Genomic DNA, 27,633 nt, shown 5'->3' with positions numbered 1-27,633 from the left:
TCGCACATACACATGTGAACATTGATCACACCCAGAAACCTCACATTATATTTGTATAGACAGTTTAAAATTAAAGTAGATTTTTTTTTCTAAAAGTTGATTATTTGAAAAAATATAGTTCTCTTTGCAGTTTAATGAAGTATACTTAGCCAATTTAGCACTCAAAGTTTGGTTTAATTGTTTTATAGAGTTAGCATCTACATGGACACACCAGATCTGTCAGAAATGTTAACACAAACACAGTAACTAAAGCTAAATCTTAAGAAAAAAAAAATGGATCAAAGCCTGTAGATTGAGATATATTCAGAAATTACACACCACCTGAGCTGCACCTTTGTTTTCCTGCTTAACTCACTTATCCCTGTTGCATATAAAGCTCTACTTGCCATGTAAAATTGCTTGCACATGTAGCAGAAAGTGATGGATTAACATAAAAGGCATGTTTAATCCCTGGGTAAACCTCTCTTAGTTTTATTTCAGGATGTTGTGGCGAGGCAAATGTGCATAGTTTCGGTCATTCCCATGGGGCTCATTGTAAATCTCTTTCATGTGAATGTATTCTGGATAGTTTTTCAATTTAACACTGAACCGTGACTCATCTCTATTCTCCTGTATTCTGTTCTGAATAAATCTAGTGCAGATTAGTAGACAGTCATACCACTTTTTTCTCGTGACGCAACAAACGGAGCAAAAAATACGTGTGTGAATGAATGGAGAAAGTAACTCACCAAATGGTCGGTGGTTCAGAGCCCTCCACTTCCAGGTAGTCATACTTTTCCTCAGTCTGGAAGTCTGTAAAGATGACAGAGATGGTGTCTCCAGGTTCGGCCAATAGGATCCAAGTACAGTCGGCTTGGTTACCATAGTTGCCGGGGTAACCGGGACTGGTCACCACCCCACTGCCGCCCCTCACAGTGCCCCCACATGTGTCCTCAGCTGTCAATCAAATCAGAGTGACAAATAGAAAACCTGGGTTAGGGAGAGGAGGAGGGACCGAGGGGCGGACTTTTTAGGATTTTAATGACTTGGTTTTTTTTGGGGGATAAATTGTGTTATTTGTTTCTGCCATTGCAGACTTGGTGAGTCAATTAACAAATGACTGAACAGATTCAGGTGATTTACCAAATTAGCTTTCAAGTTCTAATTCTCAATGTACCTGGGATCATTTATCAACCACTCTAGAAAATTACAAGTCAGCCAGCCCAACTCCCCAACTCTCTCCCTCTAGGAGGTGATTTTTCTCAGTTAGCTCAATTTTAGTATGATTGGTTCTTGCTCCTAAATCTGAATGTTATTTTGTGGCTTGAATGTTAGAAATGAGTGACTTTGTCATGACACAAACTGTCAAGTCATATTTGCAAACTATATAGTGAAAATATGGAGCTCTCACATCTCACTTTAGATATGAAGTAAATATGGAAGACTGCAAGTAGAGGGTACATCTGAACAGTCCTCGTGTTTATGGACCGTCAGTTCTCTACATTTAAGAAAGTATGTTCTGTAGAGCGACTGGCTTTCTTCAGCCAGTTAGAATTAGGGGATAAGTTGCAGTTCCTGTCACACTCAGAGCTGCTGTCGTCTCCTCCAAGACGATGGTCCGTTTTAAGTTTCTCCAATCAGAGAGCTCTGCTCTCGTCTCCTCCAATCACCACCTAGGAACTAGATTTGATTGTTTCCTTTTTTGTTTTGCCAAATGTCTGTTTTGGGGGAATTACTTAAACCTCATTTTCCTCTGAGATAGTGGAAAAGATGTGATGTTAGATTTGCCAAATTTTCAGTCAATCACATCTGATTGATAGCATTGTGTCACTGATAGTAGTAGTGATTACTATTTAACAGATAAAGACACATGGATTGCGCTGTGTACGCGGCATAAATTATACACATATAATTTATACAGATACACTCACTGAGAAAAAACATACTACATTGGACCTTGTTGTGTCACTGAGACACTGGCTGTTTGGCAAGTCAGAAGGTAGCTCACATCAACCTCTTAAAATATGTTGTTTACACCATTTATAATGAGCTACGCCTTACAAAACAAAAGAATGCATTTATTTACTTTGTATCCTTTGCATTATAAAAGCCAAACCAGTGTCCCAGTGACAAAAGATGCAATGTTGAACCTTTTTTTTCCAAGAGTCCAACTGTAAATTTGGTATAAATTATACCTGTATAATTTATAGTTATACATAAAAAAAAAAAAGGCAGTACTGTATGTAACACACTCTTATAACAGACAAGTATTTTTTTACTTACCAGTAAGTGCAATTTAGAATGAACCAAGATTTCTACAACCCACCACATGTTGATATCAGTATTTTGAGAAGACACAGACACACCTCCGGTGTGTCATCCTTTAACTGCACTCACTGATAAGCTGAAAAAGACATTCTTTATAAGAGCGTAGACAAGCGCTGTCAGGTGTACATGCACATGCTTTGGGCTCCTCCAGGCAATGCTGTCTCGGGCAGGGGGAGGCGGGTGCCGCATGTACAGATGACAGAGATAAAGGACCAAGCCAAACTCCTCCCATAGGATGGGTCGAGAGAGTTACTCTGGTCCAAGACTCACATCTAGCAACAGATGAAACCAATAGACATGGATATAAACAGTAAAATATATTAGAAACTGGACAGAACACTGAGAGGAGACAGGAAATACACTAAGGCTAACGAGGGAGGGGGAGCAAGACAGGAACAGAGACAAACAACTGGAACAAAAATGGAGCATTAGACTGAAATTAGTTGGAATGGTACACACTGTACCAAACAGAAAACAAGAAGCAGAATGAAAACACGAATTAAGTGTTTTGAAATTACTTTTAAGGTAGACATAGCCCTTTTCAATAGATCAGCAACTGGAGCTACAGACACACTACAGAACTTGTGCCGATTTCCTCAGTGGCATGCACCCTATCGACAGTACATCATGCAACTTCCATCCTAGTCGTCCTGCAAACTCTCTGAGTAAAGGCTGTGTTACTGGGACACTTATCTCTTGCCCTATCCTTTTCTCAGCAGTGGCTCAAGTGGTCGAGCAGCGGGTCATGCCATAACTGGAAGGTTGGCCGTTGGAAACCCACTCCCACAGTCATCTCTTGTTGTGTTCTAGGACAAGACACTTCATCCTTGCTTCAAGTGTCGGCATTGCTAGTGTATGAATGTTTAGGTGGTAGTTGAAGAGGCTGTTGGTATGCATTTGCTGCCATGTTTCTGCCAGATTGCCCCGGGGCGACTGTGGCTACACATGTAGCTTATAATCACCGAGTATGAATGATGAATAATGAATACAATATAAGTGCTTTGAGTGCCATCAGCAATGTAGAAACAAAATAAATCTAATCCATTATTGTTATTCTCTCTGTCTTTTAATCTCTTCCTCTGATAATGTTTCCTTTTGTGTTTCTTTGAAGACTCAGCGATGCTGCGTGTTCAAAATGGCCAGTGTGTTGATATAATTTTACTAGTATTTGACGAGGTGCGTAAGGCGAAACTCAACCTCCTATGGCCTCCAGGAAGTGCAGCTTCTCAGCCTCAGGATGCTCCTGGGCAGCAGCAGCTCCAAAAATATGCAGGATAAATAGCACTGTGCCATAAAACAGTATTTAACGTTGTGTAGTGTGTCTTTAGGAACAATCAAAATCTGGCGTTATTTCTGTCTCCATCAAAATCCTGCTTGTTCAACTGAATAAATAAAATGTTGCACATCATCGCAAACTGTAGTTGCTGATCTACTGACAAGTGCAGATATTTGTTTTTAATAAATTGACAAAGCATTCATCTAAAAAGTCTTATAAAGGCTACTGAACCAATTACCAAGACAGACAGAAAGACAGACAGACGGAGGAAGGCAGACGCTCTCTTATCCAGACATTCAGTCACTCCACTGCTAGACAGTCAAGGAGATTTGTGTAAATGACCCAACAACCCAAACCAAAACCCACTGAGACCCCCCATCACATTTGCAGGAGAGCACTGAAGCATTGCAATACGTGTCTGTGTGTGTGTGTGTGTGTGTGTGTGTGTGTGTGTGTGTGTGTGTGTGTGTGTGTGTTTGCATCCACACCATGAGAGACAGCACTGCTTGCAGGATGGCAGCTGTCACAGGTTTATCATGACAACGGCAGGACATCCGCAAGCACTGGTGGACGTGAGCTTGCACCTTCACGAACATGCACACAAATACACACACACACACACACACACATGCATGCACACTCCCATCTTAGCCCTCCGGCTTGCTCATGTGCCGGTGACAGTTGACAGACAGGTGGAAATCCCTCATGGTGAACTATTGTGTGGCTCTTAGTAAAGTGGAGGAAATTAAGTTGTGAAACAAAAGACAACGTAACAGTGATCTTATGCCAAGAATATGACATTTTCTACTGTCAAGGCTAATTACAAAGAGCTATGATGGGAAAAATGGCCTGTAAAGGTTAAACAAACTGACATATCAGTTAAGATTCAGAGATGCACCCACAATAATTCCTACAACTGGCCTTTCAACATAATACTTGAAACACATTCAGGCAACTGGTATGTGTGAAAACAAAAGAAAAAAAAAACAAACATTTGACTTTTAATATGTGTTTCTTTATCTTTTACATTCCCCATGTTTAAGATTTTTAGAGTAACATAACATTATTTATCTGCTTGGTACATTACACATAAAACTTGCACAACTGCCCACGCAACAAATCTTCACCACTAACTTTCTAAGTCACCTTAAAGGTGACACTGTATCAAAAGAGAGACGAAGGCAGTGGTGGTCATGGAGTAGTCGGGTGCAATAGCAGCCGGTGGATGGCATGTCAGAGCAGCGGTGCTGTTACTACAGCATCTATTAAAATCAAATACTCCTACTTACATGGCTCAACTCAACTCAGTCTTTAGAGTTTTCCATTAGGTATTAGCATGTGGCACTGGGGATTTTGTTTAAGCCAAAAATGTGACTGCATGCTAGTGGTTGGCCAGAGAGGGATGCTTCTGTGTGATTCATGGATCCTTAATAGGAACCCTGCTAAACTCTACGTTCTTTTCCAGTGTTTGGTTTCACTACCCTCAGTTTTTTCTGGATCTCTTCTAGATCTCTTGAGTCTGACAAAAAGCCATAGACTACGCTGCATGTATACCGTCGTGTTAATGTCTTCAATTGTGTTTGTATCACTTACAAATGATGTCTTGTGACCTTCTGACCACTGCTCAGTAACACCTCCCTTTGCATTGAGGTGCTACTATCATAGAAATGGACAAAGTCTGAGATAATTTGAATACAACAAGAAAAGAGTGTAGGACTATAGTTTATAAGTCTACGCAGGGACAGGCACTGACATGTTTCAGGTCACTGCCCCGACAAAGATACAATGTTCCTAAAGATGCAGGATAGACAAACTGATTGGCCTACAATTTTTGTAACACAAGCTCTATAATCTATTATTTATCTATTATTGTCTTATTTTTTATTTATTTATTTTTTCTGATTTTAAAAAAAGAATATAATATGGATTAAATGTGATGTTTGTAATGTCCTCAAAGTAACATTTCCAGTGTGTAGAGATTCTACATCCGTAATGGGCATTACTACAGAGATTAGGTTATTTTTTAAAAGTTAAAATGTTTTTTTTTTTTTTAAAGTTAAAAAGTTTTATAGAAAACTTTTTTTTTCTCATTGACAAAGGATAAGAGCAATTATTCAATATGTGAGCTAGCTGTGTTGTCCAGTCCTGCTTTTTGCATTAAGTTTATTGAACAAAAACCCTTGTTTTTTTTTTTATCTTGATTTGCCAAAACCTTCCACTTCCTGCTGCAACAATAGCAACCTTATTCTTCCATCATTGAGGTGATGTTGTGTTAAAACACAAACACAATACTTTGTAATGCAACATGTTGGTGCAACTAAATGTTTCTGCGTGGATCTGTGTACATGACCCTGACATGAAACAACTGGAGGAAATCTGAACGTCGTGTTGTGTGATAATTTTAACTGACACATGATGCAATTAGGATCCTCACCAATTCGGTTGTGCGTCATTGTGTGATGGCAGGGCTGTGCAGAGACCACTTCAGGAGCAGCTGCTCTAATAAAAAGAGACATTTGTTGCGTGTTCACAGAGGGAGGGTGTGATACCTATCGCCAGCTCTGATTACCTTCTGTTAAGTGTGTGTGCAACCGACATGGCAAGGAAGTAGACAGCTTTTCCATGTTACAGTTGCTGAATTTGAGTCCATCTTGCTTCTGCTCCATCAATCAAAGTGACAGTTTTAAATATGATGGTGTGTACTATGCATTGTCTTTGAGCAAATTATTCCATTTTCTCTCTCATAAACAAGGTGAGATTATTAGTAACTGTTGTTGATAAGATATTTAAACCCATGCAATTATGTTTTAGATATGCAGCTATTTGATGTCCTCTTTTACAATCTACACCTTCTGAACAGAGTAATTTCATTGCAAATCTGATCATCTGATCAGGTTTTAGAAAAATGATTTTAATCCAATTAGCCTTTTGTTAATGCTGATAATAGAGATGCCTGTGAAGCAACAGACTTTATGTGAATGTGAGCTAAGATATAGGAAAGCAATCGGGTAAACTACAGCCCAGTGTCACAGCAAAATATGTAAACGGTATGTAGCCTCCAAGGCTTTTCCAGGAGGAATAAAACAACTTTTATTTTCCTTTTCTTTTTCTCCTTGGCTGGATTAAATTATGGGCTCTTGATCTCCTCTTGTAGTCAGAGGGGTGTCATCCTAGAGGACTGGAGAAAATGACCTTTTTGACCCGAAAGAGGAGGACGGCTTCGGGTGTATTAGTTTTCTTTTCTTTTCCCCCCCCAGATAAACACACAATTCACATTTACCTCCAGATTTCTCTTTCAGGACCTCCTGCAGACCCCAAACCAGATGGTCTGAACAAAACCTCTAACACAATTTACAGTCCCTTAGGTCAATAGATACGGAATGTCACATCGAACTAAGCAACTGGCCCTTGTCAAAATGACACCTTTACACCTCCAGATAAGACTCAACGGTGCCAGGAGAGAGACCCGGCAACTCTGCTTTGATCCTCCCCGAATATACATTCTGGGTGACAGATCCACCCCTCTTCCCACAGGAAGAAACTCCAGATGCACTTCTTTGTGTCTTCTTTAAATTTCCTTTCACTAACTGGTTTAATGTAGCCTACATGATTTTTGTTGATAGGTTTGACTGAAGTTTCCCTTTTTATTCATTCTCATATGTGACTTAAATCCTTGAACTGATCACACATCATAATCAGTCATGAACACTTTACTACATAATGTTGGTTATATCCTTCCTAGTTTGGAACCCCTGTTAAGCAAATAATAGGAATGGATAGGAATGTAACTCTCTTTCAGGATTCATCGGCTGAGGAAGACAAGTCATGCCAATGGATTAATCCACACTGGATAAGAAATATGTGAAATATGCAACAATTGGGTTTCATGTGTAAAAGTATTACTATTGGTAAATGTTCCCTTTTCAAGCAAACAAAACATCTGCATGAGTCCCCAGAATGTTGATTGCCATGCTTAAAGCTAGGAAACAAAGTTAATAATTTGATTATCATGATCATGTTAATGAAATGGGAGAAAGGAACCAGGGCCCGCAGTGAAATAAGACCTGAATCACTCCTACCCTCTTGGTTAACAATCAAAGCTGACCTGATTGGGTAAGACTGACCAGCCTTCTGACTATTAGTGGTTTGTGATTGGTCAGGACCTAGGAGGAAAGGTCCAGTTAAATGGACCCGCGCTCTGGACTTCGTGGGTTTTTTTTGTCCTCCCTTGTCTTCTCTCTCGGCCCTTGACTCTCGATCGCCGTGATTCTTGTACTTTGACTTAATTTCGTTGCCCTCTCGCAACTTTCCGCTGTACGCAGCTGTTTCTTTGTTCTCATAAGTTTACTCCATCTCTCTTCTTTTGTGCGCGTAAGATCTTAACGAGATAAGTTCGAACAGAAAAGTAATATTTGTTTTGAAGGCGAAACAAGCCTTGTTTAAGTTTACCCAGCGAACATTTTTATTTTTCCTTTTTGAGATCAGTAATTCACCAGAACCGCAGTTCCACTAATTTTTGCGTCTGTACAAGTACTGCCTACCCTCAGACAGTACGCGTGGAACACAACCTTTGGAATAATTTGAGAACGAGAAACACCGCCCTTGGCTCTGGGATTCTGCTGGACAGAGATCCCAACCCGTTCATCAGAGCAGCTCCAGACCTACTTCTCCCGACGCCAGAAGGTCCATTTCCCGGAGACTTGCAGTCCAGGACAGAACCACCCGGCCCGCCGGCTCCATCAACTGACCCAGCGGGAAAAAGTAGGATCTTCATAGCGCTTTGATATCACTTGTGGTGTTCAACAGTACATCAAATTTAACCAAAGTATAAATTTGAATTCTCACCCAAACACAATATCACTAAGTATAATTTTAACAAAGATTTAAGTGAAATAACAATACCGATTTAATTGCTTCAATTCCAACCAGTTCCTTTCTGCCCCATTTCATTCAATTCATTTTTACCTCTCATTATTACTGTCATAAATGAAAATCCCTGTAAACAAATTCACTTGACCATCTCACCAATAACCTCTCCATCATTGCTCATTTTCACTGCTGTATGTTTACCATCATTGTAATAAATATGTATAATCAATTCATCCGTTCTTGTCATAATTTCTGAATGTACAATTTCTGGTTCATTCGTTCTGAGAATTTACTACTTTAAGTGAGACTGTGTTTATTGAATTAAGTATATTTCAGGTTTTCTCATCCTCCTGAATCTTAAGTTAAGTAAAAGTGATGAGTTGTGCTCCGAGGTAATTAAAATTTAATAAGTAGTAATTGATAGAGGCATAGTTTTACTACAGGTACATTTGGCTAAATGTCTAAAGTGCAATGGTGCCATTCAAACTTAAAATTGTGACATTTCAAATCATGACATGGCCATTATGGCAAACCACATTAAAAAAATGGAAACACTAATGAAGTATATCGTTCTAACCCACATGAAATAAGTTTTAACATGTAAACCTAATGTAACTTACATTACATTTTTATTACTCCTAAGCAGTGCCATTTGTGAGTGATAACATGGTCAGAAGAAAATAAGATAAGAAATCCTGGACAGGTTTCTAACCCAAAATATTTATCAGACTAACTGTCCATGACAAAAAATAAATAAATAAAAGTCCTTAAAATAAGCATGCAGATCAACAGTGTGCCATGTGTGAACATGATATTGTGCTGTAGAGTTAAACAGCTCCCATCTGAACGTGGAACTTGTACATCATTACATAAACTGCACCTCAGTATAAACAAAGTGCGGAGAACGTATTCATGATAACTGTTTAGTGAACCGCATCTGTACTTTGAACCAACATAATGTTCACTACTTTAATAATAATAACATGACAAATAAAACTGATGTGATGTTTAAAAGTTCCACAATGTTCATTCTTGTATTATGAAATTCAGATTTTAACTTAAAAGACACTGGTATACTGTTGTTTATGATTATCCATCTATCAACGTGTACACATGTGTCTCTTAAAGAGATTCCACATGTTGTTTATTATCTTCACTTTCAGCATAAATTGTGAAAAAGCTGAAAGCCTTGCACTCCTTTTCTAACATGTCAGAATGAATGTGAAACCCACCTTGGCCATCTTTGTCAAATCCCTCATCCACAGTACTGTAACAGTGATGCAACCACACATGCACAGTAGATTTTGCCATAACACTGTTGACAAATAAATCTCCAGTAAATAAACAGTAGTACATAAATGACCGTTGTCTGTTCAGGACAATTACATCTCCAGACCTACTCCCTTTAACTTTGTTTAGTTCTCAAAACTGAAGTCTTTCCTTGACTGGTTTTTAACTGGAAACTTAATGGTGACTTTTTAATGGTGGCACCTTGATGATGAGGAAGGCTTGGCAATCAACCTCGCCTGAATGATTTCCACTTCTGAAGGAGTAACAACCTTAAAATCGTCATGTTCCCAGGACACGGCTGTTTTAGACACTTAGGGCTGACAGTTAGTAATCTAATTACACAGTCAGAAATGGCTTCCCCCCCTTCTACAACCAGATCAAACCCAGGTTACCTAAAAGGGAGTTTTTCCCAGACACAAACATTTGGGATTAAGCACAATCATTATTATCATCGTTACTTTTGTTGCTAGGCAGTCACAGCAAAACTGATTCCCATGTTGGGCAGAAAATTCAGCCAAAAATGCAAGTTCCATCAGTAAACAAGTAACTAAGTCAAACTGTTTGGACTCATTGACAGAAACACAGAGCAAAGCTCTACTGTTCCCCAATTTTTCCTGTTGTAAAACCATTTGAAAACTTTTGAGTTATTACACTTAATGATGTGGCTTTCCTTCATGGAGCTTTTTAAAGACCTAAAGAGGGTTTTGGGCTGGTTTTATTACAAACCAAAATCTGATTTAATCTGCATGTAAAGAATGCTTTGGGCTCAAATGTGGTGTTCCTTGAGTGACTGAATTCATGGCCCGGTGCACTGGCCTGGGCAAGGAGGGGAAGTGTGTATAGTAGAATGCGCTGGATAAACTTCAGTGTTTGAGGAGAAGATGGGAAAAGAGAGGTAGAGTTGACCATGTTGCTTTCATCTCTTATCAAATCAGTGAGTTAGTGCTGCCCTTTTCCTTTCCCTGCTCATTCTTTGCTCTTTCTCTGGTTGTTATTGTAACACCACCACCCCTTTCTTCCCCACTGGTTTCTCCCCACCACACACCCCCTCCTCTTCAATTTGCTGCATCAGGATGATTTTTTATGGTAAAAACAGCCCATCTCGTCCTCCACCCATCTCTCATTAATTCCCCTTATTCGCGCCATTCTTCCTACTCCGCCGCTCATTCATCCTCTTCTCACACCCTAGCAGTCTCCCTTCCTCATCAACTCTCCCCCCGCCTCTTCACTCTCCCCTTCTTACTTTCCCTCACTCCTTCTCTCTCATGGCCTGGGGTGCTTTGATCACTCGTTCTTAGCCTCCTTATCCTGCCTCCCTCTCTCCCATCCGTTCATCCCTTTTTCCCCACTGTGCTGTCATCAATATCGCAGTCATCTGAGGATTCCTTCTTTATCCTTCTCTGTCTCGCTGTGGCTTTCTTTAAGATCTTACTCTCTCTGCATCTCACTCTACGTCTCTCGCTCCCTCCGTCTCCTCCTCCTGATTGATTTTATGTTTAATGGCTTTTCTGGCCTCATCTCTTTCTCCCCTCTTCTTTGCACTCTCTGTTTCTCTCCCCCCCTTTTTTTTTCTTCTTTATGTCCCATAACTCTATTCCCCTTCCTGCATCCTTTTGATAGGCAGATCACTATCACCATCAGATTCACAGAAACACACACACACACACACACACCAACTTCAATCACAGAAGACCCAATGTGCTGTCAGCCTCTAAGGATTATGGGCCATCTACATCATCCTCTCCTCTCCTCTGTCTTCAGGCTGTATCCATCCATCCATTCTGCTTCCTTATCTACATCCATCCACCCATCCATCAATCTCTTGCCCCCCCCATCCACTGTAAAGCTGGATATATATTGCTGTCCCCCTTTCTTCCTCATCATTCCTTAGTTTACCTGCCACGAATAGACAAACAGACAATCAGGAAGCGTGTTGAACATGTGCGCACATATGACGCACCTTTTATTCTTTAGACATCACCTTGTGAACTAGAAGGGATCTGGTGGACATTTATGTGATTACATGTAGAGCTGCATTGTGTGTGCCAAGCCGCCTTGCTGCACAGCGGATGCGATTTAACTTGTGGTCTCTATGTCGCATTTACCATGAAGTCATGTCAGGATGCATTCCATGGTTCTGGGTACATAAGAGGCAGAACCTTACAGCCAATGGCATTACTCTGCAAAACTAATGGAATCTGTGGCAGGGTAAACAGAATTCAGCTTAGCTTTTGGATGTAGTCCTGTAAACAATGTGGAGATGAGATATGCAAAAGATATAGTGCGGAAAGAACAGACTTTAGTGATTTTCAATATAAGCTACAGATAAATGATCTTAATGCTACCTGTGAGCTGAATGTACCGAGTGTTGCGTGCTCGACTGTTTTCTTGTTGAAGTGAACATTATACTCTATACTTTTTTTTTTGCAATGTCACTGCTTCTAATAGTTAAGATTTGTTGATGTTTTTAGACCAAAAATAACTTGGGTACACTTAAGATATTTGTTTGACATAAGACACCCTGGTTGTATTGACTTCTAACAGTCTGCTAGACCTGTTGCACCAGTTCAACTGAGGATTGTGACACCATGTCACAATGAACATTCACACTGCAGTTCGTCAAATTAATTAAACAATTGCATTTCTGTGTTCCGCTTGTCTTCTCAGGTGTTGCTGCATCAAGAATTACTGGAGGAGAAGACAAACAGCAAACTTGTTCATCTATCGGTTAATGTAAGCCAACTTCTTTTTCGGCCACATAAGATGTAGTCCAGTGTTTTTCCACCACTGTGCCATGGCACACTAGGGCGCCGTGAGAGATTATCAGGTGTTCCCTGAAAAATGACCTAATTTCACCTAATTGGTCTAAAAAGCAGCTCTGTGTTCATTCAAACAGGCCCCAGGGAAAGAATAGAATTCCTTCTTCTTGTGTTTATCTAATTTCTATTGAAGAGGCTTTGACGAGGTGGACTTTATATTAATAATATGGACTTAAAAAAAAAACCCCAAAAAAACCCCCCCAAAAAAAAATTTTTGTTTGTGGCGTGCCCTGTTTTTCAGTGAAAGAAAAAGTGCCTTGGCTGAAAAAAGGTTGAAAAATACTGCTATAGTCCCCTCCTACAAATCATTCATCTGAAGCAAGCTGAACTCTACATTATTAAATAAACCAGAGTTTATTTCTTGGTTATGCATTCACAGCATCTCTAAGAAACCCCGCTTTTTGAGCTGACAATCAAGGGTTTGATTCAGAATAAAAAGTGTGCATGCTTCCTTAATTTAAGTTAAACAAAACATGTGAACATGGTTCAAAGGAACAAAAGTTAAAAGGGGAAAAAAAAAAAAAAATTCAGAAAAGGATTCTCACAACAACATTTTTAAAGCAGAGTTGTTGCCAGTGTCTGTGACCTCTACTTATCTTCTGAGACCACTACTGCACATCTATGTTTGACTTTGTTGCTGAACCTTCCATGTAGCAGTGATATCTCACTGAGGAAGCCAAGTTCGGCTCCAAATAACACATTGACTACTGACACTTTCACTTTGTTCCAATCCCATCTTTCTCACCATCACAATACTTGTTAAAACAGTGCTCTGTTAAAAACTTCAGCCATATTCTGTATCTGTAGAAAATGCCGATGACTGAAACTTGACTTACATTATAAAGCCTCTGATAGGATAATTAAGAAAAAGTGACCCCACTACTGGAAACCTGACCTTTTGAAAAGATGAGTTAACAAGGTCAGTGCCATGAATTTTCCTTTGTAGATGTACCGCAGTATCTGAAATATCATATCAAGCTTCTCAGTTACATTCATTTTCCTATATGCTCAAATATTCTGAAATTTGAGAGGCTTAATAAGGCTTTGAAGGAGTTACTCTGTTTTAATGGACATATCATTTCTATTCCCTTTCTTGTTTTACTTCAGCATATATATGGATATTGGACTTTTCCCTGGCTGCTCATCAGTTTACTGAAACAAATGAGGCACAGGAATCTACTGAAGGACTTTTGGTGAGAATATCAGATAAATTGTTACATATGTATTGATATCAGGGCTGCCAAGTCTAATGCTAATTGTTTTTGAACAAACTAAAAAGTATAAACAAATAATTACAGGAAGTGATATGAAAGTAATGTGGATCTAAAGCAAAAATGGACACAGACTGATACTTTATATGCACTGTTTAGCTTAAAAGCTCTGGAAGAAGGTTCTCTTAACAAAACTTGACAAAACAAGACCTTTATCTTAGTTTACCTTTATTTTAATCTTTATCTCCTAAAGATACCAGCTGAGTTACCACCGTTGTACACTGTGTCTTAAATACCATCGGTTGTGACTCAGAGAGCCCTTCTCTTGTTGACGTGGTCCTTTCTGGGTGGTTCAAGAAACAACAGCTGATTTGGAAAAACTAGAGAAGTTGGAAACTGTATTTGCAGACTGCATTGGTATGAGAGACAGTGTGTGTGTGTAAAGGGGGAAATGTGTGCATGTATGTGTAAAGTCATTCAACTTCCGGTGAGTAAATGTAAAGTGTAGCTCAAGCATCTTTTTTCTAAAACTGCAGATACAAAATTACTAACAGGGGTTCTAAATGCATGAGCAATATTAATATTATAGAAACAAATTTAAAAAGTATCTTTCATTTTAACCTATGATTATTAATTTCACTGACTCACTGACATTTTGCCAGTTATACAGTTATATATGACCATTATAATATATATATATATATATATATATATATATATATATATATATATATATATATATATATATGTGTGTATAACTAAATTTACATACACTGTTGCCACCACCATCTGGACTTCTGTCTCGGCATTGCATTGAACATATGGGCTAAAGATATCAGTGTTGTTTGCAAATATAGAACCATCTGGATACTAGAGCTGCATGATTATGACCTGAATAATAATCACAATTATTTTGATTAATATTGTAATCACGATTATTACATATATAAAATAATCATTATTATTACTGCTGGTTGTGAACCTGAGTGATCAGAGATGCATGCAGCAGACCTGCGTTCTGAATGTAAATGCAGTTGACGATCAGGTTCATTTAATTGTGGACACCAAAATCATGATCGCGATCAAAATCCGATTATTGCACAGCCCTACTGGACACAGAGTAAATTTTGATAAACGGCATGACTTTCCCATTTACAACTATATACATAGATGACACTGTGTCATTGCTGTCCTGTTATATGGATGTCAAGGTTATAGGAGAATTTGTCAAATAGTTTTAAGACCATGTAGCACAGCCTCTCTTACACCATATAGCACCAAGCAGACCTCCAAATGCCTTGTGATATCACTCGTCTATAAGGTTACAACATGAATTAGTGTTTGCAACTTTGGTTTTGTTTTCCATTAGTCTTTGTTCCCTGAACCTTTTGCGAATATTTTCAAATCAGACTTTAAAACTTCTGGTAAAAGCATATTGCTTGCAGTCCTCTTCTCAACTGTGTCAGTCATTTCATTAAGGGCACACACACCCCCATGTAACTATCAACCAGGCTGACCTTCAGCTCCTCCCACCATCTGTCCACAAATCAAAGAACAGATGCTGTCTGCCAGTCAACTAACAGCCTGACATTTAGGCCAATTAGGGCATTAGAGTGATTTAATGATAGATCAACAGATTGAGGTATTAAAAGAGGAGAAATGATCGATAGAGTTATATCAAATTTATTCTTTATGACCATGACTTTCTAAATGACTGGAAACAGATACACCGACTTTCAATTTCTCTCTCTCTTTTTTTTTTTTGTAATTTTGACATGAACCAAAACAATTTTTTTTTTATTAAAAGGTGTGATATACCCTCCTCCCCCTCTTATTTTCAGCTTTCTAATTCCAAGGCATTGAGAGTCAAAAGTCATGAGTTCACCTTGCAGTGGTCCATCATGCTGATTCTCTTTCCAGCAACACACAAAAAAAAAAATACTTCTACTACAAAGAAGAGTATGAATTCAGCTGCTGTGCTGCACCTTTAACGGGTGAAAAAGTCATTTGTAACCAAAGTGCTCGCAGAGCTGGATTAGGTCTTTTTTGTTAAGGTGGTTCCAGCTAAAACCTGATAAGGTTTTATTCAAAGCCAAGAACTCAAAACAGATAAGTGTCTCTACATGATCTTAAACACCTTATCCAGTAAATGTTGGAACTAAAAGCAAGGAACACCAACTTTGGACCTTTGGAACCAGTATCCTGCATATGTTTCCGTGCTACAAACACCTGTTTCAAAGTAACGGGTTATTATCATACTTGTACGGAACCTGAAACAACAACTGATGTCTTATTACATTTGACATATTTAAAATGCCACTTTTAACTCCAGATTATATTTCTGGGCACCCTGCAATTTCAGCCAGTGCTTCCAAACAAAAACCAGATTTCTACATGCTGTACAAAAATAATTTATACCTTATATATCAAGCAGAATCACTCCAGGTGGCTTTATCGAAACACCAAACAGTGTTAATAAAAGTAGGCAAAAACAAGGTTAAAAATAGATTTGCAAACAATGAGAAAGCCTTTCTGCAGGCCACATTGTGTTGCTTTCACAGATGTGTCTGATATAAAACATTATGCAGCAGGACAAAAGAGGAATTCTGCTCTTGTTCTTCCTCTGCTGTATCAACGTCCTTATTACTGTGCAGCTCAGTGTGTCAGAACTGCACAGTGGATCTAGATTTCCAAACATGGTAACTATAATGATTTAGTTGGATTAGACAGCCTGTATCATCGCAGTGTAAGTGGTTCTAGAAGTGGTGATAGTATGTAGTGGTTTTTAGGTGTTGTAGACAGTGCAGTTGCTACAGGAAGAACTGATTCCTGAAGTTAGGCTCTGAACCAGCACTGGAATCATCTTAGTGGTAAATCCTTAGAAACAGGGATACATGCCATTAGATGCAAGCAGCTCAGGAGGAAACATGATTGTCAGGTGTTATCTTGGTCATGGTCTTAATGTAACATATTTTGCTTTGAGTTATGTAAGTGTCTTGATGCTAAATTTGCTAAAAAAGAGCTTCTCTTAAAGCTGGGGTAGGTAATGTTGGGGAGCTGGCAAAATCTGAAAGTAGCGCCCTGTCTTGGCTCCTCCCCCTCTGGTTTTGCTCCTTGCATGATCCAAAATGTTTTTCTTACTTCCACCAAGGAGGTTATGTTTTTACTGGCGTTTATCTGTTTATGTTCAAAATAACTCAAAACGTTGTGGACTTTTCGTGAGTTGTTGGAAATGTGAGAAGGAAGAAAAGGTTTAATTTTGGTGGTGACCCGGATCAACGTTTGAATCCAGGAACTTTTTAAAGGCTGTGGCGGAGGTTTGTGCTGTGAGTGCTTTTCTAGTTTACAGCTTTTTCCACCAACAATTTTCTCTTTCTCGGCTGTTTAGTGGGAGGAGGTAAATAAACCAAACCGGGTCGGGGAAATCCTTCATTTCATCATGCTTTTTCTCAGCCGTGAAGAAACTCACGGAATATAAGAAATGAACAACTTCAATTTGGCCCAAGTGTTTTGATTGATCAGAGTTTTTACAGATTTACATAAATTGAGGGGTCTAACTATATTTCTCATTGTTAATGATTATAAAATGTATAGACGACTATCAGGATGACGAAGAGGAAAAAAAAAATGTCTCTGAGCAAGATTACCTACCCCAGCTTTTAAATATTCTGATCTGATGCCTAAAATACTGCAGTGACCTCCACCATTATCCAGCTGTCTCTCTGTAGCAAACCACAAGAATTAAATTACATCAAAACCAAATACATGTGGCAAACTGTTGTCAGCTTGGCACAAAGTGTAAAAAATGTTTTCAGCTCTGCGCTCCAATCAGTTCAATATTTTGACCTTTTATTTATTTTTTTTAACTTTTTATTTGCATTTTTAAACATATAAATAACAGAATGTGTTACCAGAGACAAGTGACCAAAAAGAGAGAGAAAATAAGCAGATATTTAAATTTGAAAGAAAAATTTTTTTTTATAAATATATATATATATATATATATATATATATATATATATATATATATATATATATATATATATATATATATATATATACATATGTATATACATATATACATACACATACACACATATATACATACACACACATACATACACATGCATATGCATATATATACATACACACCTACGTATATATACCTACATACATCCATATACCTGCAAATAATAAAATATAATATATATAATATACATTCTCACAACGTATACAAATGTGCAGTATGCGTACTTGTACACACATCTTTATGTATAAGAGAAGAAGGAAAGAGAAAAAAAAACAAAAAAAAAACAAAGGGATTCACCTCTTGTCAGGGCTCATTTTCCACAGTGCGAAGTGATATTAACAACCTGTATAGTTTACATCATCAAGTATTCAATAACCATATGTCATCTCCGGCTGTAAATGTCCATTTTCATTTGTAGTGATGCCGTCATTCGTTCCATTACACACACCTGTTTCAACTTTTGTTTCCATTCAATTACAGTTGGTGTTTTAACATTCTTCCAATTCAAAGTTATAATCTTCTTAGCAACCAGTATTAATATATGTAGTATGTATCTTTGGTCAGCACTGAAAAGATCGACCAGCATTACACCAAGAAGGTAAAACAGAGTATTTGAAGGGATTTCTCTTTTTAAAATGCTTTCAATTTCTTCTTTAATTTTTTTCCAATACTCAATTATCATTGGGCAGTCCCAAAATATATGTGTATGATCCCCTATTTTGCCGCACTGTCTCCAACATAAAGATGCTGAGGGGTTTTTAACAAAATTAGAAATAACCATTGGGGTATGAAAATATCAGATTTTTAGTTTCCAATCAAATTCTTTCCACTGCTGACCAGTGACACCTTTATGACTCTCATTACAGATTTTATCCCACAGTTCGTCTTCTATTATATTATTAGATTCTAATTCCCATTTTTCCTTTATGCTGTAGGTATTCATAACAACATCTGATGAAAGTTTTTTTATATAAAAACGAGATATATTTGGACCTCAGAGAATGTTTTTCTATAATTGTAATAAAATATTGCTCTATGTTATTTGGGATTTTGAGAAGTCACTCTTTTTCCTTATGGTTTGTAATGTAACTCCGAATTTGAAGGTATCTATAAAAGTCACTTGGCAGAAGATTAAATTGTTCTTGAATTTGTGAGAAGGATTTTAAATGTGTTCCTTCAAACAACTGATTCAAAATAGTGAGGCCTTTAGAGGCCCAGCTTTTAAAGCCATGATCCCATATAGAAGGCAAAAAATCTAAATTACCCACTATTGGCATAGCTTGAGAGATGAACCCTATTTTGACCTTTTAGCTCATTCGATTTACTTTTACTTATTGTGTCTCCATTTACTTTTAAAGACTACAAAGTCTGACCAATGATGTTAGAATGATACTCTGAATAACCTACTGGTCAGATAAGGTTCGCTTGGCTTGTCAAGATAAAAGGATCAGCCGCATTACAGAGTCTGGGGAGATGGTAAGACTTTTGGAGATTTCGCTGGTATGTATTCAGCAGCCATACAGTTAGAGGCTCTTCCACCTGCCCCGACAAAGACAAAGTACAAGTAATTGCCAAATTCCCTATGATCAAGACCAGATCGAGAGGAAATGCAGCACAGAGAACAAAATAGTAGACTGACAGCGAGTTAAAAGCTAACCAAAGGGAGTGGAGTAGAAAAAAAGCCAGCTGGATATTTTTAGGATGGGTCTCAAGATCTGATATAAAACTCTGTGTTCTGATCTGGTCATTTTACAGTTTTCAGATTACTAAAAGCAATAATGAATGCAAAAAGATGTGATGTGCAAGTGTTTCCTCTCCTTCATTCACTCTCCTTTTTGCTCCCTGTTTTTGTGTGTCTGTCGGCGCGCTGTGTTTACCAGTGTGTGTTTGCATGTTCACCTGTGTCAGTCCCTGGGTTTGTGTACACGTCTGCCTTTTAGGATGTGCTTTTATCTGTGTGCGTGGGAGAGACAGACACGGAGAGGGGAGAGATGCTGGCTGTTGGTGAGTGTTAAATGTCATCCCTGACTCCTTAAACAAATAGCTGCACACTGAGAGTTTAACACATCACAGCGCTGACGAAATACATTTCACACTTGTCTCTCATCTTTTACAGCCACGTTCATATTTTCCTCTCCTCTGCTTGCCTCCTATAGCTTTAGCTTTTCTTAAGCGGCATGAGGAGCTGTGTCCGTGACTGTGAAACCCGCACACACACACAGCTGAAATAAAACTAAATGATTCATTCAAACATCTGGCAAACATTTGATCAGCCAAGCCTTTCTGAAAAAAGACTGGTACGTCAGACGGGCAGAAAAGTCATGAAAAATTAAGGTTCTCTCAAAATTAGTTCCTCGCAGTGTCATCGTAACTGTCAACCATATCATGGACGCCATTTCAAATGTATGGAGTGTGCACTGCGGATGATGAATAGAAGTGCTGCGTTTGGAGCGGAGCTACGAAGCCACGGTCTGATGAGCAGATGTGCAGCTGGGTTTTATACTCCGTCGCACAGACAATGCATGCACACATAAAGGAACATAACCTTTCTCTGAGTTAAACATGCAGATGATTCAAAACCCACTGGGGCCACCTGCAGAGAGCGATAATGCAGCGCTTCACTCAGACACGTCAAAGACTTGACCCGCATCGATGTGAAATACATTGATAACCATGCTAAATCAAAGGATGCTCAAGTATGTGATCCTTACAGCTTGGCCATGACACATCACCACATGTTTTTCTCTGCAATGAGGGGAAGATGGAGTCAGAGAAAGCAATCGTATTAATTGACAACACAAAGAAATGCATGGCGCTGCTGCATCATATGTTTCGATGAAAGGAAATTTCAGAGTACTTTAACTGTTTCCATGAATGATATCTCCATCTTAGATAACTGTTGTATCAGAGTGGACATGCACCAGAAGAGAGAAGTAAAAATTATAACCCGAAATAAAGACGACAAACTATGAAAAGCGATGCGTCTTCCTAAAGAGAATTATTAGATTACTGTCAGCAAGTATAGTCACAGTAATAAGGTACTGTCACATAGATTTAGATAGCATAATGTCACGTCTCAAGCGGGTGACAGCTTCTCAGAAATGCTTACGGGGGGAAAAAAAAAAAAAAAAAAAAAACTTCAAATGGTCATCTATAAATAGTTTCTGACAGGGTATATATAGATTGAAATCACTTGAAAAGGCAACTGCAACATGTCCTAACACGGATCCACTGAGCAAGTCTGATCAGTATGCCGGTCTATAACTAGTTGGCATTTAACCCCACGTAATCAATATATGCCCACAGAAGGGATGATCAATAGAGAAAGGAAAAAGCCAGTGAGCTGATAGCATGTAGAAATCCCCCCGGAAGCACATCATGCATTCTAAATGTATATGACCTTTTTGATTTTCCATAGTGAAGGGTCCGACTGATCAAGAGTGTTTACAGTTACAGTGTAAATCTCACTGATTTCATATAAAACTGCTGGGGAGACATTTTAGGAAGAATTACGTTTGTTTGGCCAATGACCAACTCATATATGCATCCTAAATGTTTAGTGTTGTCATTGTTATTTAATTACTTGATGTTTTTTTTTTTTTTTTTTTACAAATTATATTCAATGTAAAGAATAAATAATTTGTACTTGAAGAAAAAAAAAAACAAAGTTTGGTAAGTTTTTTCAAATTAAGACTGACTCGACGAGCTTGAGGATGGATAGATAATGTTATATAATACGAAGAATTCAAAAGTTGAGATAAATTCTGCTTAAATAAATGAATAAATACTTTAGTTTTTTTTTTTTTTTTTTTGTTTTTTTTGTTTGTTTTTAACTCTTAATAATATAATGAATTCCCAATGCCTACATGGTCCAGGAGCTTTCTAGAGCCGAAAAAAATGAAATAAAGATAAATCTTTCAGTGCAAAGTCAATGTGATTCAACCAGACACACCAGATGAATAATGGTCAGTCCCTGCTGTTGTCACTGTTATGCTATTTGCCGATCGGGTGATTGCGGTCAACGAGCTGAATACTGATACTAATGTCAGGCCGATATATTTCTCATTATTCAAATTTACATCTCAGAATATGTGAGAGAACTGATTGGTGACATCAGTCATATTGCCCACAAAATCTTTCATCTGCATTATACCTGACAAATGTTTGTAAAGAGTCGCCTACCTGAGGATGAATAATCAACTTACAGTAATTTAACTTACACTGAACTTAACGTTTAAGCAACATGCATTTCTGTATGTGTAAATAAATATCTGCATAGAGAAAAGATCGATTGATGGCCATTACATTAAAGCTGTGCAAGACAGGAGGAGGGGAGACGTGCTGTGACCGGACCAGATCTGAGATAAACACAAAGATAGAAAGGAAAGACAAGGAGGACGAGAAGGAAGGAGAAAAGCGCATCTATGATGACTTTGAGATTCACATTCAAATTGTCTCTCGATGGCAACAATGGAGAGCAGCGGAAATATGAGTGACAGCAGAGCGGAGATTGCTTTTGAAGTGTCTGCGATCGCCTTACTTTTATCTGTATTTATGCTTTGTTTATTGTTTCTTTGTTTGCTTCCTATTTAAAATGCCCTAAACCTGCATTTTCAAAAGGATCCGTTAACCTCACTTTTCAGAGAGAGTGAAAAACAAAAACAGTGGTATTCACATTTGACCAATATTTGTATGATAAATGAATTATTTTTGCACATATATTAGCAAACACATATTGAAAATTTAAAGTAAGTACACTAAGAGGAGGGAAGGCACATGGCTGAATCATCCAAAGCCATTTAAGATAAAAACAGGTTTGATTGTGAAAAACCTTTCAATTTTACAACAACTAAAAACAGATTTCCGGGTCAAACCATCCAATGCCACACTAAGCCAGAGTCTGAACTGCGGCATCTATCATTCAGCTGTCATATAATGCTGATGACTACTGATAAAGGCATGGGAGACGCAGTGTGAGAGAGGAAGCTGAGGGAAAGACACACCGCAGACCTTACTGAGAGGATAACAGATTATTTAATGAAGAAGTGACTGCTAGAAGCAAAGGAGACTAATTAGGAGGCAAAAGACAACTGTTTGCAAAGGGAAGAAGAGATGGAATGAAAGGAATGGAAAAGGCAGATGGATGAATATTGGATAGAGATGGATAAAGACAAAGATTCAGAGGATTAGAAACAACAATGCTGTGATAAGCAGAGATGGAGTAGTACAGATAGAGATAAAGAACAAGAGCAAAACAAAAACAAAAGGATGTGCAGATAGAGACGTTATTTTGGAGACAGGTAAAGAAATGGGAAAAAACTAAATATTAAACAATGATATAATAGAATATTGTAAAAATAAATAAAGAGAGTAAACAATATCTATGTGATTGTGTGAGATTAATGTGGTCATAATGTATTTTGGAAGAAATAGACTATAATATTCACATGTAATGATCTTGGCCTTCCAGGATTAAACCTATTTTTAACTGTTTGGTTTCTTCTACTGTGTTGTTCATCATCATTGTCAATAAATATGTAATCAATTCATCTGTTCTTGTCATAATTTCTGAATGCACAATTTCTGGTTCGCTCGTTCTTAGAATTTACTCCTTTAAATTGAGACTGTGTTTATTGAATTGAGTTTATTTCAGGTGTCTCATCCTCCTGAATCTTAGGTTAATTAAAAGTGATGAGTGGTGCTCCGAGGTAATTAATAAATTAATAATTAGTAGAGGCATATTTCTGCTACACACATTTGACCAAAAAAAGGCTTTTCATTTTTTACTTTTCACTCGTTTTCTTTGTCTTGTTTTTTTTTTTTTTTTTAATAGAAGAAGAGAGAACAAAGTGCTGGAAATTGTTTTGCCGCAGCAGCCTGAAGTTACAGTTGTTTCCTGATTTTCCATCATTTTTCAAGGTTTTGTTTTTCCTCCCACTCCTTTCTCAGCTTCCCACATTAATTCAGTTCAGATTCAAAGTGCTTTACGTTTGCCACTCTTCCTCCTTTTTTTCTCTCTTCTTCTTCTAACCAAGAGATATCAACTCTATCAATCCCGTAAAGGTCCATATCAAGGAGTTTTAAATACTCAAAAATCAATGCATGTTTTGCCTTGTGTGTGTGTGTGTGTGTGTGTGTGTGTGTGTGTATGAGCATGTCTGTTATTGGGTGGTGTGCATTTGCTAGTGCCTGTGAGTTGGTGTGTGTTTGAATAATTTATGAGGCTAAAGTGCTCCACTGGGAGAAATGCAGTGCATCTTTTTCACAACATGGTTATCTATGTTTAAAACATGCATTGCCTCAAGAAGTTGAGGTTTTAAATCTAAATCTGGACATGACCACCGTTAGTTTTATGTAGTTAATAGCACAATATTATGCTGACAGTTGTCAAACATTTAGGCTTTTTTATTGTTATTTTTTAGTAACAATGAAAATATGCTATTATGTCTTTGAAAAATTCTACATTGCTATCAGATTTATACTATTTCAGATTATAGTTTTCCATGATGGTTGTAAATGGCGGTGGTAAATGTGCTGCAGAGGATGCACAAATGAAAAACAGCTGTTATATATAATAAGAAGTAACGATTTAGATAAAGTTTAAGGTAATGATACACACGTCAACATTTTGATTACTTGTTAAGTTTCTGACAGTTTCTTAGGGAGGCAAATGATTTTTTAATGAAGCAGTGAAATATGAGTCAGGTAAAACTGAAGCTTGTTACATACTCCACGAGAAGCAGGTCTGCAGCGGGGAGGGATCACTGCAGGGGGCGATGTCTACTTTTATGTGCAATGAACCCGGTTGTTACCTCTCCCAAGGAGGTTACGCTTTTCCCGGCGTCTTTGTGCTCAAGATAACTCAAAAGGTTACAGATGGATTTTTATCAAAAAAAAAATCAAGATGTGTTGGAAATGTGAAAATGAACTGATTAAATTTTGGTGGTGATCTGGATCCCAAGAGCAAAAACGTGGAAGCAGCAACTCCTCTTCATGCTTTCTCCGTGTTAACGACGCTCACTGTCCGACCAATCACACGATACTTCTCAGAGACTCGCAATAAAAAAGTTCTGCCAGGCCAATGTGTCAAGAACTGTCTTTAAACGTGTCCGTGAGATCAAAATGACGACATTTTCTTCTCGGGGCCTCGAGAACAAGAAAAAAAGTTCTTGCTTTTCGTGGAGTATGTAACAAGCTTTAGGAACTTGGACAACACTTTACCACATCCACCATCTCTTGTTTGTCTTAATATTCAAAATGTTTCTTTCTTACGGCTCATGTATGCTTAACATTTTATTTATTTTATTTTATTCTATTTTTATTTGATAGGGACAAGTACGATCCATGAATGATGGCACAAACTACAGCACTTTAGCCAAGGCTAATTTTCAATGCATGTCCATAGTTAGTGAATGATGGATACCAAATACACATATGAAGAGGCACTTCTGTCCATCTTCTGTGGTCATTTCGAAAATACTTCAGTATGTTTTCATAAAAAAAAATGAGTCGGATAAAAAAGAACTAACAGAGCAGTATCACTACTATCGGGGCAGTGTTTCACTAGTGAAAGGAAGAAAGAACAGGAAGAGGCCACATGTATGTAAGGACGGCACAAAACGCTGTCATCTACTGTGCTGCAACTTTTTATGTCTTTTCTGACAATGTGTCTCATCATCCGTCATCGCCGTGTTGCTATTGTCTAAAAACAGCGCTGCAACTCATGAGCTGCCTCTGTACTGCCTTCTGTAGTGTGAAAATGTTGCCTCACAAAACATTCATATACAAGCGCAGTGATGTTTTACACCATTTGACACCATGTTCAAAAATAATTAATATAATCTATGTGGCTAAAGGAATCATAAAATAGTTTTTTAGTCTTCCAAGATGATTTCCACTTATATTAGGTCTACTTGGACAGTTAACAATCAACTACTTTTATCGTTTGCTGTTGTCTTTTCTTTTATTGTTGTTGTGGATGATTTTCTTTCTTGCTTAATTTAGCATATTTTTTAATAAGTGTTCTTTTATAAGCCCACATGGGGTGTTTAATCTCTCCACCACTCAAAAAGTTCTGTTTTTATTACTGTTTGTAATTGTACTTTTTTTCTAATGATGCAATGAATAAATGACACCAACATCATTGAATTATTTCAAAATAAGTGCAGTGAAAGGAGAGAAGGGAAGCACCTCAACCCAGAAACTGTCGAAATCAGAAGGAAAACTTGTAAAAAAAATAATGTTTCTGCCTGATTTCTTCTCGTTGTGTGTACCTACACTGCACCATGGAGAATTTGATTCAGCACACTTCTAATCGTCCAGAATATCACGTGTATCTACATATTGTTGTGTATGCAAACTGCAGTATTTCTGTGACCATGGATATAATTGGAATCATGTCCTTGTTTCATAAACACACAGCTGTATTTGTATGTGATAAAGGGTTTGCATGCATAGGTGAACAGCCTGATTGCCTGCTATCCTAAGAATGAGTCAGTCATGCATATTGACTACTCATACACATAACTAGTGGAGCACAGATATATTATGTGTATAGTGTGTTTGTATAATGGGTGTGTGCGTTGTGTCATAAAAGTGTGAGCACGTGTCAGTCTACAGGTATTTGTTTTGTATTGGAAACATTATTTATGTGCACACATATAGATACTTTATATTTATTGCATTATTGTCATCATACATTGTAACATGGAAGTGTTAAATATACAACACCAGCTGGGAAGACCCTGATCAGTTCAAAATGGACAATGCTGAATCATCAAAAACCCAAAGAAAGTAATCCCTCGATTCAGATGGCTATAAGCATCTGACATATTTCACATCATTCTCTTCTCAGGCTAATTTGACATAAGTGCCACTATCATTCAGAACAGTTTGAATCTTTTTTATTGATCTCCGTAGAAACCGTTTCGTTGAAAGAAAAGAAAAAGAGTCATATTTCCACACAACTTTTTATTTGTTTGACTGAGCAGCAGGACGACACATTTTCAATGACATCATCTTAGTGCACTCTTCTCCGGCGGCATGTGAGAGGAGCTTTCTGACACCCAGTGTTTACTTTGCAGTGCAGTTGCTAACATTACTGACTTACTTAGTTTTTCAACATGGTGAAGAAACGAGCATTAAAAGGACTGTTGACAAGTGTAACTTCCCAGGAGAAACGCATGTGAAAAACAGAAATTTACTCCTTGTGCAAATAAATAAAAGGGGGACTTTTTATTTATTTTAAAGAAACTGAGCTCTTTGCAGCCTCCACTGACATACCTGTAGAAAGCCTAAAAATAAATCTAACAATTAAGTTGTCTTAACGTGCAAAAGGATTTCTTGTTTTTACACCTGAAAACCTTCAAGTTGGGACACCTTTTTTTTTTTAAAATAAATAGACATGTATGACATTATTTTTTAAAGCAAGCACACTTCTTTTAGTAACTCTCTATTACTGGGCTGTCCTAAATATGCCCTGAAAAGCCTTCAGCTGATCCAGAATTCTGCAGCCAGAGTCCTGACCAGAACCAGCATGAGAGATCATATTTCTCCAGTTTTAGCCTCTCTTCATTGGCTGCCTGTTGAATCTAGAATAGAATTTAAAATCCTTCTCCTTACATATAAAGCCCTCCACAACCAGGCACCACTATATATCAAAGACCTCATAGTTCCTTATATACCAAGCAGAGTACTTCGTTCGCAGACTGCAGGCTTACTTGTGGTTCCTAGAGTCTCAAAGAGCCGAGCAGGAGGCAGAGCCTTTGGTTATCAGGCCCCTCTCTTATGGAATAAGCTCCCAGTTAGTGTTAGGGAAGCAGACACCCTCCC

The 27,633-nt window shown here is 37.9% G+C and overlaps 1 protein-coding gene across 1 annotated transcript in view; it reads right to left on the bottom strand.

Moving 5' to 3' along the window:
* Positions 1-27,633, bottom strand: part of csmd3b (CUB and Sushi multiple domains 3b) — a gene marked incomplete at both ends in the record, with an annotated part of 385,522 nt that overhangs the window by 167,330 nt on the left and 190,559 nt on the right. Inside the window, one exon of the mRNA XM_079258329.1 lies at positions 729-936. Coding sequence (XP_079114455.1) covers positions 729-936 — 208 coding nt within the window. The remainder of the gene's footprint in view (positions 1-728; positions 937-27,633) is intronic.

The sequence above is a fragment of the Telmatherina bonti genome (assembly GCF_933228915.1).
Source record: "Telmatherina bonti genome assembly, chromosome: 19".
Taxonomy (NCBI): domain Eukaryota; kingdom Metazoa; phylum Chordata; class Actinopteri; order Atheriniformes; family Telmatherinidae; genus Telmatherina; species Telmatherina bonti.
The sequence above is the reverse complement of the archived record's forward strand: the minus strand, read 5'-3'. Positions and strand labels throughout refer to the sequence as shown.